This window comes from Desarmillaria tabescens, assembly GCF_030435595.1.
Source record: "Desarmillaria tabescens strain CCBAS 213 chromosome Unknown EV420scaffold_73, whole genome shotgun sequence".
Classification (NCBI taxonomy): domain Eukaryota; kingdom Fungi; phylum Basidiomycota; class Agaricomycetes; order Agaricales; family Physalacriaceae; genus Desarmillaria; species Desarmillaria tabescens.
This window is the reverse complement of record NW_026848372.1, coordinates 201,934-221,204: the sequence shown is the minus strand read 5'-3', so window position 1 is coordinate 221,204 and position 19,271 is coordinate 201,934. Positions and strand designations below refer to the sequence as shown.

The 19,271-nt window shown below is 48.6% G+C and overlaps 12 protein-coding genes across 12 annotated transcripts; 4 read left to right on the top strand and 8 right to left on the bottom strand.

Annotated features, from left to right (window-relative positions):
• EV420DRAFT_1128337 (uncharacterized protein) lies at positions 1 to 814 on the top strand. Its single transcript, XM_060465965.1, has 6 exons — positions 1 to 86; positions 141 to 186; positions 240 to 297; positions 361 to 437; positions 498 to 618; positions 672 to 814. Exons 2-5 carry the CDS (start codon positions 150 to 152, stop codon positions 602 to 604), a joined length of 279 nt encoding a protein of 92 aa, XP_060323826.1. The 5' UTR covers positions 1 to 86; positions 141 to 149; the 3' UTR covers positions 605 to 618; positions 672 to 814.
• Positions 815 to 925: 111 nt separating this feature from the next.
• EV420DRAFT_1769174 (bifunctional purine biosynthesis protein ade10) lies at positions 926 to 3,272 on the bottom strand (the record flags this gene model as incomplete). The annotated part of the gene is made up of 9 exons (XM_060481008.1): positions 3,089 to 3,272; positions 2,904 to 3,030; positions 2,776 to 2,852; positions 2,234 to 2,725; positions 1,942 to 2,178; positions 1,706 to 1,882; positions 1,530 to 1,657; positions 1,217 to 1,467; positions 926 to 1,184 (listed from the first exon to the last, which is right to left on the bottom strand). Exons 1-9 carry the CDS (start codon positions 3,102 to 3,104, stop codon positions 926 to 928), a joined length of 1,764 nt encoding a protein of 587 aa, XP_060323825.1. The 5' UTR covers positions 3,105 to 3,272.
• A 260-nt stretch (positions 3,273 to 3,532) lies between these two features.
• On the bottom strand, positions 3,533 to 4,761 carry EV420DRAFT_1485811 (uncharacterized protein; the record flags this gene model as incomplete). Its single annotated transcript, XM_060470292.1, has 2 exons — positions 3,533 to 3,900; positions 3,954 to 4,761. The coding sequence occupies 2 exons, from the start codon at positions 4,759 to 4,761 to the stop codon at positions 3,533 to 3,535; spliced, it is 1,176 nt and encodes a 391-aa protein (XP_060323824.1).
• Positions 4,762 to 5,502: 741 nt separating this feature from the next.
• On the bottom strand, positions 5,503 to 6,038 carry EV420DRAFT_1623097 (uncharacterized protein; the record flags this gene model as incomplete). The annotated part of the gene is made up of 3 exons (XM_060475901.1): positions 5,503 to 5,739; positions 5,769 to 5,957; positions 6,009 to 6,038. The coding sequence occupies 3 exons, from the start codon at positions 6,036 to 6,038 to the stop codon at positions 5,503 to 5,505; spliced, it is 456 nt and encodes a 151-aa protein (XP_060323823.1).
• A 30-nt stretch (positions 6,039 to 6,068) lies between these two features.
• EV420DRAFT_1128208 (uncharacterized protein) lies at positions 6,069 to 8,225 on the top strand. The gene is made up of 3 exons (XM_060465964.1): positions 6,069 to 6,143; positions 6,194 to 7,571; positions 7,628 to 8,225. Exons 2-3 carry the CDS (start codon positions 6,204 to 6,206, stop codon positions 8,081 to 8,083), a joined length of 1,824 nt encoding a protein of 607 aa, XP_060323822.1. The 5' UTR covers positions 6,069 to 6,143; positions 6,194 to 6,203; the 3' UTR covers positions 8,084 to 8,225.
• A 346-nt stretch (positions 8,226 to 8,571) lies between these two features.
• On the bottom strand, positions 8,572 to 9,160 carry EV420DRAFT_1581119 (class I glutamine amidotransferase-like protein). Its single transcript, XM_060474655.1, has 3 exons — positions 8,997 to 9,160; positions 8,842 to 8,938; positions 8,572 to 8,784 (listed from the first exon to the last, which is right to left on the bottom strand). Exons 1-3 carry the CDS (start codon positions 9,132 to 9,134, stop codon positions 8,651 to 8,653), a joined length of 369 nt encoding a protein of 122 aa, XP_060323821.1. The 5' UTR covers positions 9,135 to 9,160; the 3' UTR covers positions 8,572 to 8,650.
• A 1,268-nt stretch (positions 9,161 to 10,428) lies between these two features.
• EV420DRAFT_1581106 (uncharacterized protein) lies at positions 10,429 to 11,390 on the top strand. The gene is made up of 3 exons (XM_060474654.1): positions 10,429 to 10,500; positions 10,546 to 10,909; positions 10,969 to 11,390. The coding sequence occupies exons 2-3, from the start codon at positions 10,757 to 10,759 to the stop codon at positions 11,152 to 11,154; spliced, it is 339 nt and encodes a 112-aa protein (XP_060323820.1). The 5' UTR covers positions 10,429 to 10,500; positions 10,546 to 10,756; the 3' UTR covers positions 11,155 to 11,390.
• A 119-nt stretch (positions 11,391 to 11,509) lies between these two features.
• EV420DRAFT_1581101 (armadillo-type protein) lies at positions 11,510 to 13,040 on the bottom strand. Its single transcript, XM_060474653.1, has 4 exons — positions 12,728 to 13,040; positions 12,544 to 12,676; positions 11,947 to 12,491; positions 11,510 to 11,893 (listed from the first exon to the last, which is right to left on the bottom strand). Exons 2-4 carry the CDS (start codon positions 12,590 to 12,592, stop codon positions 11,744 to 11,746), a joined length of 744 nt encoding a protein of 247 aa, XP_060323819.1. The 5' UTR covers positions 12,593 to 12,676; positions 12,728 to 13,040; the 3' UTR covers positions 11,510 to 11,743.
• A 365-nt stretch (positions 13,041 to 13,405) lies between these two features.
• EV420DRAFT_1128163 (uncharacterized protein) lies at positions 13,406 to 14,655 on the bottom strand. Its single transcript, XM_060465962.1, has 6 exons — positions 14,331 to 14,655; positions 14,255 to 14,271; positions 14,050 to 14,091; positions 13,955 to 13,990; positions 13,742 to 13,903; positions 13,406 to 13,692 (listed from the first exon to the last, which is right to left on the bottom strand). Coding segments are annotated over exons 1-6 (495 nt in total). The 5' UTR covers positions 14,333 to 14,655; the 3' UTR covers positions 13,406 to 13,456.
• A 419-nt stretch (positions 14,656 to 15,074) lies between these two features.
• EV420DRAFT_1128193 (uncharacterized protein) lies at positions 15,075 to 15,746 on the bottom strand. Its single transcript, XM_060465963.1, has 2 exons — positions 15,731 to 15,746; positions 15,075 to 15,679 (listed from the first exon to the last, which is right to left on the bottom strand). The coding sequence occupies exon 2, from the start codon at positions 15,574 to 15,576 to the stop codon at positions 15,244 to 15,246; it is 333 nt and encodes a 110-aa protein (XP_060323817.1). The 5' UTR covers positions 15,577 to 15,679; positions 15,731 to 15,746; the 3' UTR covers positions 15,075 to 15,243.
• Positions 15,653 to 16,203, bottom strand: EV420DRAFT_1581098 (uncharacterized protein). The gene is made up of 4 exons (XM_060474652.1): positions 16,140 to 16,203; positions 16,008 to 16,089; positions 15,731 to 15,960; positions 15,653 to 15,679 (listed from the first exon to the last, which is right to left on the bottom strand). Exons 1-3 carry the CDS (start codon positions 16,172 to 16,174, stop codon positions 15,880 to 15,882), a joined length of 198 nt encoding a protein of 65 aa, XP_060323816.1. The 5' UTR covers positions 16,175 to 16,203; the 3' UTR covers positions 15,653 to 15,679; positions 15,731 to 15,879.
• An 899-nt stretch (positions 16,204 to 17,102) lies between these two features.
• EV420DRAFT_1128059 (uncharacterized protein) lies at positions 17,103 to 18,701 on the top strand. The gene is made up of 5 exons (XM_060465961.1): positions 17,103 to 17,234; positions 17,295 to 17,771; positions 17,829 to 18,095; positions 18,150 to 18,597; positions 18,657 to 18,701. Exons 2-4 carry the CDS (start codon positions 17,303 to 17,305, stop codon positions 18,467 to 18,469), a joined length of 1,056 nt encoding a protein of 351 aa, XP_060323815.1. The 5' UTR covers positions 17,103 to 17,234; positions 17,295 to 17,302; the 3' UTR covers positions 18,470 to 18,597; positions 18,657 to 18,701.
• The last annotated feature ends 570 nt before the right edge of the window (positions 18,702 to 19,271 follow it).

The window sequence follows — 19,271 nt, the reverse complement described above, 5'->3', positions numbered from 1 at the left end:
CCCCTTCTCTAGTATCTCCGACCACATGTATAGAATGGCAGTTCTTCTTGCTATGTGCACTTCAGATGAAAAACTAGACATACCAAATACGCACTGGTCATACTGTCGCAGGCCCGGATCTTGGCTGATAACAGAGGAACAGATGTGTGATGATGTGTGTCGTTCATGACCTTGCGGAGGCACAGGGTAAGTCTCCAATGCCAACGAAGATCACTTGCGACTGAACTCTGCGATCTTAGTCGGCGATATCACTCCTCGGAAAGGATCAGTAGAGCAGAGAAACAGCGGCTCGAGGAGGTACGGGTATTCATGATTGTTTCACTGGTTCGGGCGGGCTTATTCGGGGTACCTATGTCGCAGGAAGCAATGCATAACTTCGTACATGAAATGCTGCATAAACAGTCCTGCAGCTCAAAGGATAGAAGCGTTGTGGGAAGGTTTTGTCCCATGAATTCCTGTCTCGAATACTTCCTCGTTTACCAAATTGATGTCGCAAGGAATACGAAGACGGGAAAACGCCGGAAGCGCGATTCGTCAAAGGTGCGTCGAACCTTGGATATATGTCATTTTCTCTTACTCGTTCCTCAGATCTAGACCGTTTTGAGTTAGCCTCTCAAGGTAAAAGAAAATACTGGCTTCCTTCACTTTCCCGCGGCTTATTCGTTTCCCAGCGTTTGAATATGAACGAACATACACTGCAAGAAATCTACAAACATTTTTTGATACAAGTCTTCCCAAAGTACGACACACCGAGGTCCGTGAATGGGGTGAGGATCTAATGAAGGAGCGAAAGGAACTATGGAAAGCCATAGAACCGGAGCAACCAACTTTTAACAGCCTACTATGATGCTATAGATACTCATTTAACTACGAATACACTTGTATTAACTACTAGCACTCCTCCCCGTCTCATCAATGCCAATTTTTAATGGTGGAACAACCTCAACGACGTATGAGCAAAGACTAGACCATGCTCATCTGCTGCCTTGATACATTCCTCATCCATGACACTTCCACTAGGCGCTGCAAGGTATCTGACTCCACTCTTCTTGGCCCGATGGACATTATCAGGGAAGGGGAAGAATGCATCACTCGAACAAGCCACCCCGTCCAGCTTAGCAGCCCACTCCTTCTTCTCAGCATCAGTAAGGGCCTCCACCTTCCCTTCGAACAGACTCTCCCCACTGTTCCTTCTCTCCGCCTTCAAGAACCTCACCAGCAACAAAGAGGTCCGATAGCATTAGCCTTCTCGGCGCGTTTGACACCCTTCTTGAATGGGAGAGAAAGGACTCGGGGGTGGTGACGGAGCCACCACAGATCGGCTTTCCCACCAGCCAAGCGAGTGCAGTGGATACGGGACTGCTGGCCGGCTCCCAGGCCGACAATGGCACCGTGAAGAGCGTACGCGACACTGTTCGATTGGGTGTATTTGAGTGCGAGAGTCGCAACGATCAGGTCCGGTAACGGCTGAGGAAGGAAGCTAACGCGAGATTATTATGTGAATGTGAAGAGGTAAAATGCTAACGAACCTCCTTGGTCTTCGTGACAATATTTTCGAACAATTTGGAGTCTATTTTGCAGGTGTTGCGTTTCTGTTGTAGGCTGATACCGAACACTTGCTTGGTCTCTACTTCAGGTGGTTCATAAGTGGATCGATCTGTGTCGGATTTGATTTAGACACAAATTTTTGGAGGGAAAGATCAACGGAAGCATACCTCGAGGACACAGTATTTGCCGCCCTTCTTTTTGGAGAGGATGTCCAAGGCTTCGGGAGTATAACCCGGAGCTATGATACCGTCGGAAACTTCGCGTGAAATGATCTTGGCTGTCGCGAGATCACAGGGAGCAGAGAGCGCGGATAAAGTCTCCGAATGATGACATCCTATCAGCACCTATACAATGATCAGCGACGATGGGTTCCCAGGTATCAAATCATCTCACCTCTAGCCCGGGCGTAAGCAGCGGCAAGCGGAGTAGTAAGAGGAACTTTCAGATCGTCGACACCGTAAACACTCTTTTCAGTCTCGTTCAGTTCAATCCCTACAGCAGCGCCGGCAGGAGAGACATGTTTGAAGGACGCAGCCGCGGGGAGGTTCAGGGCTTCCTGGAGTTCCTTCACCAGCGCGTAAGAATTCAAGGCGTCGAGAAGGTTGATGTAACCCGGAGATCCGCATAGCGCTATAGCCCTGGTGTATCAGCGAAGAACAGGATACCAAGAAAAAACTGAAGTGACCTTTGAAAGGCAACGCTCCCTCGGTCACGAAGGCTTGAGCAGGCTTTTGGTGGGGATTCGCACCATAACGAAGGGGGATCCTCTGAACGGCACCAGCGAGCTTCTCTTTGGGTAGATCGCCAGAAGCGTATTGCTCACGGAAATACCCACTAATCGCTTCGTCGTACCTGGCGGTCATCTCAAAAGCCTTCAACGCCAGCTTGCTCCGGAAAGCCTGTCCCACATCGCCCTGTCCAGCCTTCCACGCCTGCAAAAACTCGGTGTAGTCTTTAGGGTCAGAGAGCACCGAAACACGCTCGTGGTTCTTGGCAGCTGCACGGAGAAGGGTGACGCCGCCGATGTCGATCTCCTCTACGGCGTTTGCGAGGGTGCAGTCTGGCTGGGCGATGGTCGAAGAGAAGGGGTAAAGATTGCAGACGACGATGGAGATGGGCGAGATGCCCTGGGCTGCAAGATCCTTTTCATCGGAGGGAATGTTTCGTGCGAGGATACCTGCAGATTGACTTTAGTGTGCTGGTAAGGCGTGAGATCGCCGTAGATACCTCCATGGACGGCCGGGTGAAGTGTCTTGACCCTTCCGCCTAGCATTTCAGGTGCTTTTGTAATATCAGAAACATCTCTGCGGTTTCTTAGTTTTCCCTTAGCCGTCACGGATAGTAAGAATACGCACTCAATAGGAATCCCTGAATCCCTGATCTTCTTTGCTGTTCCTCCAGACCCGAACAGACGGACCCCAGCAGCATTGAACCCTCGAGCAAGCTCGAGCAGATCCGTTTTATCGTAGACGGATAGAAGAGCTAAAGAAATGAGAGCATTCAGCGATACAGAGGAGCTGGGATACCGGGAAATCAGGACCAATAGGCTGCGACATCGTGGTGGTAGTCAGTAGAGAATGTGCAAGATGTAAATTTGATGTAAATGTCAAAAAAATTCGCGATCGGGATTGATTCCGTTATCCGATATATTGGAATCGCGAGGCTCAGGACAGCGAAATAAGCGAGAGAAAAGGGAGTATGTATCCGTTGCAAACGAGATGGTGTATACTACGTGAGTACAGTCCTTTTATACGACAATTCTAACTAAAAGCCGCGGGTATAAGCAACGAATACGTACAACTAATGAAAGAATAATAACACGACGTTAACAAGCGGCGACTGGAAAGACGAGTACCTCGACAGTTAATGATCAGCGCCGTCGCTTGGTGACAATGTGAGCTCGAATATCGAACACGATAAGATTGATTTTCTCTGGACAACGAAAAGCAGCAAAATAAAATTAGTAAAGAAGGGTATGTTATAACTATAGAGCCTTGAGCTTTAGGTGTGTTTTTATACTCCCCGAGAACCTTTTATCCTCCTTCGACACCCAGATACAGGACTCAGATCCCTCTGTAACCATGAACAGTTCCACCAACACTTCTTTACCAACTGTCCGGACTTCACCTCGTACTTGCTCGATTCCCAACCAGTTGTACGCGTCACTATACTCTGCATGAAGGACAACAAGATCAAGTTCCACGAAATCTAGACGTGTCGACCGTCTAGTCGCGAGGTTCACGAAGCTCAAGATTTTCTGCGCAGCACTGTCAGAAGAAAAGTAACCTGCTACCCGTAAGGATCGCAGATTCAGCTTCTCTATGCTCTCGGGGAACCCATCCCATTGACCATCTGAAACGTGTTAGTTAATCCAGCTCTTAAACGAGGACCAACAAGCAACACACCTGCATTACCAAACGAGTTGACACTCCCCTTTGCCGTTTGTTCGTACTCCAAACGCTCAAGAGAGAACCTAACAGCGTCGAAGAGTGACCCCAAATCTCTGATACGCGGCCCCGTTGCATCACGAAGCCGTAACACCTTCAACCGATCCAAGGAAACACTCCCACCCGGGCGCACAACCCAACTCTGAAACGCATCAAGGGACTTGCTACTCAATTGAATATCCAAACTCTGGAGATACGACGGATGCGGAAATCTCTGCGACTTCGGGACGTCGTTCTCCAAGAACTCCGTACGGGTGAGCTTGAGATGTTTCAATGACGATGAATTCCGGAACAACGCCTCCGCATCCACAGGACTCAACACAGAATCACAAATATGGACGGAGGAGATTGTCGGAAGGTGGAAGAGGTCGGGGATGCCACCGTAGGATGAGGGCAGGTGGTCCATGCTCACTGAACCTATGTCAATGTGCGCCACTCGCGCAAGGTGGGTGATGACCCTTTGGAGGAGCGGCAGAGACGAGAGGCATCCGTAGGACGTCCCAAGGATTCTGAATGTTCGGATGTAGCGGAGGATATTAGGGTAGGGTATCATGGATTCGAAGGTAGGGGGCTCAGATGCGCCTAGGAGACACGATCCGAAACTCTTTTCGGAGCGATAGGTGTAGTGTCGGTGAATACACTGCTGAGCGATGGGACGCCATGCGTGGCAGACGAGGGAACATGACTTCCAGGTATCGATGTCCTTGGGATATTCAAAGCTTTCGATAATGGAGCATATGATTTCTTGAGGTATCTCGGGTATCATGACTGCGGTCACGGTTAGTTGTTGAAGTGAAGGGTAAAGATGAAACTGCTCACCGGCGCGCTCACTTCTCGCAAGGGCGTCAGGGTTTCCTTGTAAGTCTTGAATAGAGTTGGCGAACATTTATATAAAGTGGCCTGAGCCTTATATATAACGGTCACGAATGATCGAATGACCAACGTCCATCATTCCGAGTCGGTACTGACGTTATTTTTCAAAATGCTTTAGGCTCTGGGCAATGACAATTAAGAGTTCCAAGCAAGTAAGCGTAGAAGTTCAGAAGAGATCAATATTGTGGCGCCTTGTTGGAGGAAGAAAAATACACCTTCCACTATCACAATATCTGGATCCGAGTTCCAGTTAGCATTCCTTCTCTTCGACTAGTCATGATCTGCGTACCCGGGGTCCCTGACACAGTTTCCGTCAAACTTTTTGATTAACAAACTCGATTGCTCCATGGACAGTGGCATGTCGAATCGAAGTTGATGCTGCCATCTGAATCATCTCCGTTGCCCATAAGAAAATGCTTGGTAAAGCTGGACATATTTCTTTATTCGAGAACGCTCCATAAGTGATAATACTCGTGTTTGCTTGGTGCGATTCGGAAGAAGACATGTGGTCCAGGGCAAAAACGCCCGAGAGGGGACTGAGGAAAAACAATCAATCCAGAAGGCAGCGGTCACGGAAAAAGAGGATTTCCATCCATTTCGCGGGGCGTCGCATACTCCAAACGAGAGCCGATACTTATGCATCCTCATCATCTCCCACTAACTCCATGCCTGCGAAGAGCTCAATCCAATCATCCAGACGCTCCCGAATGAACGTGTCCAGGTCCCAACAGTCCGTCGAAACCGCGTCAGGCTCGCCGTTCCACAAGTAAATGTCCGCGTCCACCATCTGACCCTCGACAGACACCTGGACTGGCGTCACTATATATGCCTCGCCTTCGAAATCGTCCAGCTTTCTCCGCTGGGACTTGTCCTGAGGGCGGAGCAGCAACCGTCGACGACCGATGTTTCGTTGTGCTTTATTAAGGCGGGATAATCTTTACCAAACAGAGAGAAGCGGGCATAGCCTTTGAGTTCTGCAGGCTTGACGAGAGGTGTCACGACGTCGGTTTTCCGAGAGTCTCCTGTTAGTGCCCAGGCCAGTAGAGGTATTGCGCGTAGCGTCCCGTATAAGAAGAGTGGCCGAGGCGTCTAGCACACGTTTGAATGCCGGCCTGCATGGAGAAAGGCGTCAGAGCTTACCAGTGGGGAGTTCTGGCGTGTAATTGTCATGGTTAAGACTGGTGGCTGTGCAAAGACGCGCCTTTCGCTTCCCAGCCATGACATCGGATGACGGGTTCAGTATCTCGGCACCACAAAGGATATCGCAAAACAAAGGCATCATTCTTCTTTGTGTAACTAAATAATATGCTAATGTGTCGACATAGCGACCCTCTAATGTCTCTTACTGTCCACCACTATACCACCACCACCAGCATTGATCCAGAATCTCTGTTATGTACCGCTAGGCGACTCGCTTTCGATGGAAAATGGCTCACACCTGCCTTTCGCCGGACTTTGCAGTTGAACTTTGATGCCCAATGGGAATATGCCATCCCCCCGCCAGTGTTCGATGTTGGGAACCGTACTAATCGGCCGCTCAGAGACTGGGGGGACTTGGAGGAAGACGGGGATGAAGGGAAAGGACTGGAAGAACTTGAGGAATGGGTACCGTGGTCGCGGGAAGACCTTCACTCCCCGGTACAAAAATACGGGGACATAGAGATGGACGAAGCCGACGGAGAGTCTCACAGCCCTTCCACCCGACTCATCCTAGACGCTGGCTCTAATGGGAAATCGAAACATAGTCCTATCTCACAGTCGAATTCCACGAAGGCGCGTTTAGAGGATGAAGTATACTTGGGCTTCACTCGGGGCGCTGATAACGAAGGGTTTGATGAAGCCGACACTGGATTTCACATAGACGAGGATGAGATGGAAGAAGATATGAGCTTCGGTTTCTTCCTTTCCGGTCGAAGTGGTGTCTCCTACGACTGGGGTGACGACAATCAGGTGGACGAAGACGAAATAAACACGGCTTTCATTGAAGACGAAGGCCCGGACGAAGAGGAAGACGAGGCGGGCGTGGAATCAGGCCTTCTTTCATTATCTCAGGGCAGCAAGACAAAGGATCTTCATTTGTCACGTAGAGTTTCGGATGCCTTGCGAGATATGGAAGACAATGCTGTCTTTGAGCGTGGATGGTCGAACGATGCTGACACGGGATTTCATGTTGAGGACGAGGAAGATGATTACATGGACAGCCAATTTTTCCTTCCATCCATCGACCGCAGTCGTTCTGACGACGAGGCGAACGCAGCTCCCTTAGGGGGCGACAGAAATCCTCAATCTGTCAACACATCCCTTCCTGATGTACCAATCGAGCCGCCAGATGAAAGCCCAGACTTTGCAATGTTGGACGAAGACGAAAACGAGGACGCAAACACAGGGTTCATCGACTTCAAAGCCGCCCTGGACACAGACGAAGAAGACGAGGAAGAAGACATCGATTCTCGGTTCATTCTCTCGGATGGCGACATACAATACCATCATGGCTCTATCAGCGAGATCCTGGATGCTGATGACTTTACTGTGCAGGATGTGAAAGAAGAGGAGGAGGGAGAAACGGAGAAACACATTGAGGGAGAGTACGAAGAAGACAAGATCTCAGAATGGGTCGATGAAGACGATTCACAAGTCCACGGTTCAGAAAATGCCAGTGGTGACTACGAGTTTAAAGGACATCCTTCTAGGCTCATACCCATCGTACGTTCTCTCTCCGCTCCCCTTTGCCTTCCCACTTACCATATCCCCTATCCCAGCCCCAAACTATCACATCGAGACTGCTCACATCGTCCGTCCACACTCCACAGCGCTTCTTGGCAAAGTACCGATCCCTCTCTACGCGCGTCGAGTCCCTAGGCTCCGGCTTGGGGTGGATAATCCCCGTCACCACTCCCGGCGGAGTAGTCCTCATCGACGGGCACGAATCCCCCGGGTGCTGGACGCCCCGCTCCCTAGCGGCCTTTTGGGGTTTCCTCGGGACGTTGCATAAGGAAACGGGGGTGGGGGTGGCGTATGACTTTTTTGGAGGCAGGGGGTATTTTTTCAAGTTGTATCATTGTGCGGGGCTTAGTGTGTTGTTGAGGGGACGGTTGGATGAGTGGGTTTGGAGGGATGGGGGTGGAGAAGGGGAGGGTGAGGGAGGGGTGAGGATGTTTAAGGGTTTGAGGTTGTTGTTACGCGATTCGGTCAATAAGGAGGTTGGCTTCTGGTGAACGTTGTCTATGTATTCTATTTTTTTTGATTTATTTCTTGTAAGTTCTTGTATCACGCCTATATATCTAGCTATTCACTCTGCGCATCGGTAGATACTTCCTTCAATACATTCTAAGGTCTTGAAATCATCCCAGCTAATGTGTTATCACTTTCATAAAAGTAAGCTACCACAGTAATGAACACTGGCCAGTGGAATGTGCATCTAGTCACCGACTTTAGCTTCGAAAAGTCAGGCGGCATCCACTTTGCGGCAACTGCCGGCGGCTCATTTCCTCCGTGCTTCAATGAATCGCTGCTGGTTGCTTATAGCTCTCGTCCCAGCCTTTTGTCCGGTTAATCGGTGATGGTCTACGAGAAGGCTACAGTACCATCGATGGAGATACTCACCATTCGATGCCCTGGTATTTGGGTCCTGGGTGATTATCGGGTACTTTTTTCAGACTTTACCAAATCTGGACCTCAACCTTTACGATGTCTCAAGATTTCACCTCTGGAGTACGATGAATAATAGGCAGAAAGTGAGTTACATTTTTGTAGCAAACGGTGACAGACTAACGAGCTATAACTCAGACTAACCCATACTTGGCCGCAAACGGATCATCCCCCTCCCCGTTTACCATCATCTCCAAGAACCCTGCAGCAGCATCCGCGGGTCCTTTGCCAGTGAGATACTCCAGAAACGCGTACGCCAGATCCATTCCTGTTGCGACATCATTCAGGATTGCAATACTGCCGATTTGATCAAAACGATGCTTACCAGCGGTGATACCTGAACTCGACCAGATTTTCTTGTCTTCTGTGGCGACCCATCGAGCTTTGGGGATCCAGGTTATGGGAAGGTCCTTGGTATCCTCCTATAAATCCGGCTGGATTAGAGATGTATGGCAGGTGTTGCATGCACCCAAGAGTCACCTCGATCACATTGAACATTTCTTTGTTCGACGTGGCGCGTTTCCCATCCAGGAGCCCCGTGCTAGACAGGATCCACGACCCAGTGCAAACCGTCAGAATGTACTTCGCATTCGGCCCTTGTCTCTTCAAAAAGTTCATCAGGCTGTGCTCCGTCTTGCCATTACCAATTATTCCTGTCACTTAAATTGTAGGTCCGCGTCTTTTCTAGTAGCTCAATACGCACCTCCGGGAATGAGGATGATGTCAAACTGCTCTTTGGCATCGTCGTAGGTCTGGTCTGGGAGTAGCTTTGGACCGGCAAGAGGGACGATGGGGTCAAGGGTGTTCCCGAGGAACGTCGCGTCGATGGCACAGTTGGTTTCGTTCGCGCCGAGCATGTTTGGGAACATCTTGCGAATCGCGGTGCTTCGAAGGGACAGTAACTCGACGGGACCTTGGTAGTCGAGCGATGTAGCGCCGTTATACAAGCATACGGCCATGCGATAAACAGTAAATGGAGTTGAAGTCATTGCGACGGTGAATATGAATTTGTATACTGAAGTTGTTGTCTACTTTATACTCAACAGACTAGGTGGGCGCCAAGACTTGGTGGGAAATACTTGGGTAGTACGTGTCGCGCCGGCACGATGTAAAGGAGATCAATGTTACTCGGGGTCTGTCACTCACATGACCGTTGCGATCGTTTCAGCCTAAGGCTACAGGACCGAGGTACATATGGACCCACTCTAATATAGTTATGCAGCTAATTTTCGAGTGCAGTACATTTATCACACTAGCCATGAGGCCTTCTTCTTGAACGCGACCATTCAAGTTGTTGTGAACTATCTGACCAGGTAATTTAGAACCATTGGACAGAGAATACGTTGATTGAGGGTGTCCGCTGTGATCGGTAAGAAGTCTATTGCTTACATGGTGAATGGAGGTGGGTGATGCTTAATGGGAAAATTGTGTATTAACGCGCAGCCCAACGCTTACCACGTCTGACACGGACGATGTAAGCTTACTGCGATACATGACTTTACTCCCGTGGCCGAAGTGTTTGAAGCACTGTAAGGCTAGTTTCATGTACACGCGTGAACTGTTTGTCCTTTGCACTCTATTCCGTCCTGTATTTCCTGATATCCCTCCTTCATCCGTCATCGCCGATACCTTTGGCAGAAAGGACTTCCAAATCACCACTTTCTAACAAGCGTGAGGGGCCAAGGCATCCCTGTCTCGAGCGACTCGCTTACCAATCTGTCCTTGGATGCCTTTGTATAGACGCACGTTGTCGGTGAGCACCCCGCATGTTTTTACTCATCCAGCCCAACCCTGGCTGTCACCTCGCAGACAAAACGGCTACTGCAATCTGTGAGCCACTCCATGTCCATCATTTGAGTGGCTTTGGATGCTGCTCCGACGCGTTCAAGTGAGGTTACTAGTCTACAAGGTGTAGAGATCACCTTTGATATTGGTCCTGCGAGTAATACGGAGGGCCTCGCACGCGACCTGGACAATCCCTACGGCATGTGTAACTTACTACATAGATATATTCTAACAAATTGCAAAGCTCGTTCAATGGTCATCATAACTGGTACTTTGACCACGTCTTACAAGCAACCCGTTACTCTGGTACACAGCTCAATCTGGACAACAGTGTTCAATTTCGAGGCTACTACAGTCGGAAACATAAAGAAGGTAACAAACATCTTCAAAGGGTCATGGTAAGGATACTAAGACTAAAAGGGGGCGCGGAATAGGTGAAGGTTTTACCGGTTACAATGGTGCTGTTCACCGGAACGACAAGCTGTGGCGTCAATGGAGTATTACTGTCATTGGCGCTTCCTGTCAAAACTTGCGCTAGCACCGTAGATGAAACCGAGTCGAAGAGAAGACTGAATGTCACAGCGGAAGCGGTATCCACTATATTAGCGACCTATCAAACAGTTTAGAACGTACTGACTTGACGTAGAAAATCATTCGAAGGATGCGTACTTTGATAATGAGCTCGTTGGGTACTGTCGATGTCTGTCGGATTACGCTCCAAAACAACGTGCCATCAGGGTCCGGTAAGGTGCTTGGTATGTATTCGTCCCCGCGGTTTTTGCTAAAGAGCTGTAAGACGGCAAAGTTAGAGGCAGTAAATATGAGGAAGCGACTGCTATGTGCGACCTTCTGAGCATAGTAGCTCGTTGAGAGATAAACCGATCCGGCGCTGACAGATATTCAATCGAGAGTACAAAGAAACAGGACGAAACATACTCAAAAGAGATCAAGTTAGGAGGACGAGAGCGTATCAGAAGATCAAAACGACGAGGAAGAAGACTTGCGATTTCTTATGAGTGATGATTTCGAGAGGGAGCTAAACGAGGAGGACGAGTATGAAGTACAGGAAAGCCCAGAGGATGAAGAGGAAGAGCAGGATGGGGAGGAAGCGTAAGAGGAAGATGACGAGGGTAGGGACGACGATCAGGATGAAGACATAGACTACAACGGCGATGGCTATGGCGACTATTGATGTTCTCACGTTGATATCCTGCTTGCAACATGTATTTAGAAAGTATATTAGAACAGGAATGCTTACACAAGTATAACAATGCACCAGAAATATTACCATACCCATATAACCCACCACAAGGCTCGCAGTGAAAACATGATCTGAAATAAGGATGACGGCCAAAATATAAGGCCTTGTCAGCCATTGCGAGGCGACGATATCACTATGACAAATTACAACTCCTGTAACGGAATAGTAGCTTTTCCCGGATTTAGCGGAGATAATTATCCTTGAAAGTTTGCGTATCATAGGCGGCTAGAGATGGTATCATCGCAATAACTTGTTTGCGAACGAGACTGTCTCGATGGGTTCGGAATCGGAGAATTTCCTCCGTCGTATCCATAGAAGTTTCCTTCATAAACTAGATGACATTCGTGATTGAGAATGATGAACAGAGAAAATAAGTAGACGTACCATCCCAGCATGCAAAAAAAGTTCGCTGTACGTAAGTAGCGAGCCATGTATGATCTCTGGTTGTGGCATCCTCAATCCTGCCTGAGCCTCCGTTAAAATTCCGTTCAGATAGGTGTTCCGACTTTGACGCTCCCGCTGTACGACAATTTCTAAGCAAGCTGCCAGCAGTTCGGCAGCGCCCTCCCTGACAATAATGCGCTGATCTCGCAGAGCGACGACCATGTTTTCGAACACAAGGCTTATGTGAGAATGGAAATATCCGGGGCTGTTTCGAGCGAGCTCCTTCAGGATTAAGACGCCGGCGTATCGAGGTGATTCCTGTTTCTCCGGCTGCATCAGTTCGATTGCAGCGGGAACTTCATAATCCACAAACCGGCATCCAAAAGCAGAACTGCCAATATGTGCTATCTGTCCTAGGGTCTTGGACGCCACTAACATGAGGTTGACGTCTGAGTGGGGAAGGAGATGCTTGACATAGTTGTAGAATCGAAATAAGTTGCGCTTGGACTCAATGGTTTCCCCGCTAGTAATTTCAAGGAGGTGATCTAATAGCTGTTCTAGTTCGCGTGGCAGGTACGAGGTTGGCTAATGACGCGCCTATAGCCAAGATTCCACCAAAAATTTCCGTTGTATTCTGGCTATGCATGAGATCGAAAAGCCTTCGATTGATGTTGTCGTCTCATAGCTTGGCTGCAGCATCAGATGTCATTTCGGCAACAGTAGTGGCAACCTGGACATGGGCATGAGCTTCTAGTAAAGTTGGAATAATGGAGATATTCACATATCGACGCAAGTTGACAGAAGATTCCAGTCGTACTTCATGACTCTTACTCTTCAGTCCTTGGAAAATCTGCGACAAGACATCGGCCTGCGTCGACTGTACGGTGGATGTCATGGCCCGCCAAGATCCAGATCGTAAAAGAGGAGGAGATGTTGATTCTTGGTATTCCTGCAGACAGTCTTCCTTTATATGGCATCTCTCGATCACATGCACAGGCTTGATGGTCTAGTAGTATGATTCCTTGTTAGGGTTGGTACCGATAGAGAGCGAGGCTTCGTTCCAGCTGGCGCTAAAGGTGTTGGGAACGGACAAGGTCGTGGCATATGTTACGGCATTTCTCCGCGAGTACCCGTGCAAGTAGATCACATGATTAAGGAACAATAATTGTATCATATGTTTTGCAAACAGTATCATACTGCAAGTTTATATGGTTTATCACATTTTTGTAGTTCATTCTCTCGCTTACGCTTGTGTCTCGCCTCTGGCTCGTGCTCTCGCCTATGCTCGAGGGTCCCATTTCTGCGAAACGGGAATTGAACCCTGTGGGGAGGTTGAGGTCCCGGGTTCAATTCCCGGTCAAGCCCGTGGATTCTTCAGAAGAAGTGATCCTCCCTTCGTTTTGACTTGAGGCCTGTCAGACTTAGACCGCACGACTACGCACAAAATCTCCATGAGGTGTACGTTACGGTTTTCTACCAATGGTCCAACCCCTCCCGGAGTGTTTTGATACTACACGGTGACAGTGAAGATGTTCTCCGTAGACGCAGGACTCGTAGTTGGTGATAATGTGGTGGTCACTTGAGTCCAAGACGTTTGGGAACCCGACACGCAGATTGAGGCATTAGCGAGAATCTGGCCGGATGTCGTCTGAAGTCCTACGTTGAAGTCTCCTTGAAAAGAACTTGCGGGCAGGAAACGGTAGAAGAACGAGGCGGTGTATACGCTTCCCGGGGTTACGTTGATACCTAACACTCGTAAGAATATTTGCATGATGGATCTCGAAGATGAACTCACCTAAGTAGCCAGTATTCCCGAAGCCAACTGGGCCAGTACTGTCATCAGGGATAACCACGCTTAGCGCATTGGGGAGAGCAGAGGAGACCGGCTGAGTATCCGCAACAACAGTCAAGGATGCACCATTGATTGCCTGCCAAGCATTAAGTGCGTCTGTAGTGCCTGGAGAGGAGCGTGAGATTCGAGGCTATGAATCAAGCAAAGAAGAATTACCTGGCGCGACTTGCTGGAAAGCGCGATTCTGCAGAACTGTAGAATTAGCAATTAGCCTTGCTGACAATAGTTAATAAAAGATTATTCCAAGTTACGTTCGGCATAGAGACCGCCGTCTCCGCTCTGTAAGAGGTTTACTTTCAAAATTAAATAGATATCGACGCATACGAACATGCTGGTCATAGAACAGTAATTTCAGCACACCAAGTACACCGTGAAGGCGAAAAAGCACTGACGCTAATATCCTGTAGCAATGTTTGGGTCAACCAGACGTTAATGTATAACGCTAGAAGATTGTACCTTGTACATAATACCCCCTAAAAGACAGCTGTGTGGTAAGTTTACCAAAGTACTAAGCATGGAAGAAAATATTGACATAGGCTGGTCGGAATAGCGTGGCTAGCTGTTGCGCTAACGCTAACAGTTGTTTGCGCCGTGCATGTTCCTGCAATAAATCCGAGTACAGAGATGAAGAGTTGAAGAGTGTTAAACATCCTGATTATGCGTTGAGACTCGAAAGTCCGTCAGCACTCCTTATAAATGTTCTTGGACCAACGGCCCGTTGGAAGCAATCGATTATCAGGACTGTCAACTGGTCGTACCACATGAGGATCGCAGAGTGTGTTTCATTCTCTGTGGAAAATGACGAGCTGGAGAAGAAGTTACGATGATACCTGCACACGAGGATCGCAGAGCGGGTCCAATCCTGGTATGAGAAATAGGCATCTGTAAAAGAAGAAAAAAACCACCTGCTGATGCGAGTAATGCCAACTATGAGAGAGAATGTGGGTACTGCACGATTTTGAATGGACGCGCAACATCAAGAACGATAGAAGGTCGCTTACGGTTGCAGATCTACAGAAGGCTAGGCCTGTGATCAGTTGTTGAGGTTTCAGATTTTCAGAAGGATAGGCCTGTGACCAGTTTCTGCTGTTTCAGATCTTCAGAAGGATAGACTTGTGACTGTTTACGGGTCTACAAGAAGCAGGGAGAGACGCTGGATCACGGCGAAATGCGTATGGCGGCATGATTGCTTTCGAAGTTCATCATGAAAACTAGCTCAGCGGCCGTTCCTACAGAATGGTTAACCAAAAATATTCTCATGGTCTTCAAAATATACTACCTTGCTTATTGTAGGGAACGCCGACATTTTCCCTTTATCATTCGTCGTCGATGCGTATTCTCCTTATCGATGAAGTTGTTGAATTGAGAGGAATCCAGGATCAAATGGACGTGCAAGGCAATATTTTCTTCTCTAGAGGTGATGTCCAATGCCTCAATATTGGCTTTCAAGTGCTCGCCCTTCCTACCACCGGTGGTGGGGAAGACGTACGGTCAGAGAGTGGCAATGTCAGTGGCGCTAAACACAGCAATGGCGTTCTTGGCGCCGACTCGCAAGTAACCTTTTCCAGCGCCTTGCACATGGCCTTTTCCTCTTCGATGCGTTCCAAGCTCTGCGTCATCATATTTGCTCGGCCCTTCTCGCCCGCCGCACAGGACATCTCACGGAGCAAGTGCGAGACCTGCCCATCATTTAGGGTATGAATATGGTCCAGGAAGGGCGCATACATACCCAAAGATCGAGCCATCGGAATAATCTCACGTTCGAAGGACCGGTCCATGGCATTCCAGTGACCTCGATATATCACAAACGGTGTCTTTCTCCGATCTCGAACGTACTGATTGGCTTGAGCGACCAACCCATGCAGGCGTGTCGGAGATCCCCTTTTGGAACGATATAAGCACCGGGGTATATGCATACTCAAATCCACGTACTAGGTAGAGAACCTTGCTTTGCGAAACAAGAATATTATTACGAAAGTTATCCATCACCTCTTCAATTGAGGTATCCCAATCCACCAGTGGAGATAGAGAATGTCGATGTACGACGTACGTAGTTGCTTTGAACTCACAGTGACGCTGTTTTAAAGAAATTTGGCCCTGTTCCTCACGAAGTTGACCTTTTGTTTGATGTCATCCCTACCTCTATGGCAATTCACCGTGTACTAGTAAGAATGTCAGCGACAATATGACGCATCAAGAGCGAACAGACCTTTGTAGTGATGATGAGCTGTTCACGAATACCGCGCTGCTCACTCCATTCTTCTATGAACCTCCCAGAGTCTCTATCTTGGCTACAGGAAGATTAGCATACACTGAAACGAATTGTCGAAGAGATGCCCACCAGTTATTGGGAGAGTTGATGAAATTTCCGCCCATATCGAAATACGTGCCCAACAACTTGAAACTGAATATATCGCCCCACTTCTCATCAATGCTCATTCCTCCGAGTTAGATGAGAGATACTTGCATACACGCACGAGGAGAAAGAACATGGCAGACACTGAGGCCAGTTAGAGGAGGCGACGCAGGTGCGAAAGCCGTGGTATATTTAAAAAAAGTTCCGTGGTGGTTGACTAAGATGAGTATTGTCGAGCTAGCGACCTTACTTATAGGCTGATCATGATGAAAGCTTTGACAATTCTGTCGGAACTTCGACGCCGGTGGACATGACCTTGACATCTGCAGATTCGATGTTGGGCGGCGCGGCATCGACGCGTAAGTGTGACGGTCGTGCCATGCCACACTGTATATTTCTTGCTTCATCACCTGAATATCGCAAAATGCATGTCATATCTGTGGTCATTAATCCAAGACGTATACCTTTGAATATTGGGGCGCAGATTCACATTCTTAATCTTAATCAGCAACTCAGACCGCCCCTATGCACCAGTATCCTGCCATTAGCAATGGTTCGGAACCTCAAAACGAGAACATAATCACATGAAATTAGGAATTAAATCCGGTTAGCCAATGGCTGCGCATTTCGATTTTTGAGGCCACCCGGCTACAGGACGATGTCGATTATCATGACTGCAAATTTTATATTGCAGCGTCTCAATTTCCTCTGCTGAAATATCAGCGCAATCCACAAATACTGGCTATCCCTTCTGCCAATCAAGCTTGAAGTTGGATTACTGATTAATCTGTATCGCGTGTCCTGTCGGCAGTCACTGACGAAGCCAGCTTGGCGTGGGACATCTGAGTTAGGTTCCAAAATTGAGGTTGCGCGCAAAAAAGATCGCATATGTTGCAAAGAAAGGACCAGAGTTAGGCCAGAAGTCAGAAGTGAAAAGAAGTAAACGCAAGAATGCCGGCCACGTGGGCGGCAGACTCCGTACTCTCCCACGTGATCGCGACTGAGTTGTTCCGAACTTCATAATTGGATCATTTCGAGGCGGCCTTGGGTTTTCTTACCAAGTCTTCCTGTGCTGATAAGGTTTTTTTTTTCAACGCACGTCCTGAACCTCAACTAATCATCGGATTCATGAATACCTAGTACATACCATGGACATCCACATCCTTTCTGGCTCATTCACCTCTCTTTCTCTTTTCCTCCTCGCATTCTCCCCCGTGAATCGTTCCCTCCGGCTTCTCCGAACTATACCCGCCTATGGACCGCACCAGTATATTGCTCAGACCCCTCAGGCTGTATACGCAACGACATGGGCGTCTCCACCAGTCCTACATGCATGGGCTCTGCCTTCTCTGAACCACATCGGCAGTGCGCCAATCACAGCGACATCGTCATATATCGCCACCCTCGATTCTCATGTATACTCCATGGGTGGGCCCACAGGGGAAGTTCATGCTCTCGACCCGACTTCCGGCGTCTGGGGACAGAAAATCCAAGAGGTCCTGTTCGTCGAGCCCGACGAGCTGGAAGAGGCTGATAAGACGCGGAAAGCGTTAAGATACGGCTCTCATGCGATAGAGTTCACGAGCGATGGGAATTACGGGTTTGTTCCGGTCCTCGGTACGGAAGAGATACATATCTTCAAGAAGGATCCCAATGGGACGCTTGAACGTGTAGGCATAGCCAAGGGACAGGCCGGAGATGGCCCCCGGCATGTGAAAGTGCATCCAAACGGAGAAGTTGTCTACTGTGTGGCTGAACACAGTAACAAATTGGACGTGTACACCTTCAGCACCACACCTGCACCTTCTCTCACGCTCGTCGCTTCTCAGCCTCTCTACGCCTCCGGTTCAGCCCTGTCCTACCGGGGTGACACCCTCTTACTCACGCCTTCAGCCAACCAGATATTCGCTACCACACGCGGGGCGACGTCCCACGATCCAGGTTATATTGCCGTCTTTTCCCTTTCCCCTTCTGGTCTGTTCAGTGGCCAAGCAGAGTACTACGAGACCCCAACTTCAGGAGGGAAAGCCCACGCTATCGACCTACTCTCCAAGTCTACATCATCCTCCCCAGACCAGGAGACCTTATCTGTTCCAACAGAATCGGTCTGGATACTCCTTACTGATGACGATCCGTGCACCCAAACTGCCGAGCCCTGCGCGAGTGTACGCATTCTTGAATGGGATGGCTGGGGTACAGGTGGGATACATGAAGTTGTTGCGTACGCTGGGACAGAGATGCAGGGTGGAAGCCACGCTATCTTCTTGCACGAACACGCCACTATTGAGGGGGAAGCGCCTCATGATGAATTGTAGAGTTGCCGATGCATGTTGGAGCACCCGATCTTATTCACTCTAGCTTCCTACTGGTCAACGCATCAGAATATTTTGTAATAAATCGAAAGGGAATCAGATTGATGTTCAACCGTGAATGTATCTCTATTGTGAGTGATTCTAGAAGTCAAAGTTCGTTATTAATGCCTTGATCTCACACGCGATGTAGTATGAGAACTTGACTGCCTTCTTCAAAGAAAGCGATGTCTAGGACAACTAATAAAAACACCGCAACTAAAACGACTTCTTGATGGATCCTGGGAGCTTCTGGATCGACGTAGGTGCATATTTAGAGGGAAATGATTGCAAAACAGAGGTATAAGTTGTAATCAAGACTTCGTTCAGGATCGAGTACTACTTCAGTAAGCGAATTCGCGTACAGAACCTCATTGACCAGTGCTATCAGTTAATATTACTATTGAGAGATCGTCAAGAATGAGAAGATCTTCAGAAGTCGGGGAAGCTGAGTCGTGAGATCGACGAACCGAAGGTTCTGCAAATGTACCGAAGCTGCGCGCGCGTACTTCAGAGGAAGACGCGCTTTTACTCGGTTTTAGTGACTGGCGCGCGACGAATAAATTGAAGCACATACCACCTAAGCAACCCGGTGCGGTACCTGCCGTCATGAAGCGACCTGCGGAAAGGTCATGCACGACTGAGCTAGAGAAGGATACAGCCAAACATCGCTCAGTTTCTTAGACACTGCGGTGTAATGCTACCTACCTACCTTGCCTACCTTGATATTGTGTCTAAACAAGAAACCTGATTGAATGCAATTAGATTT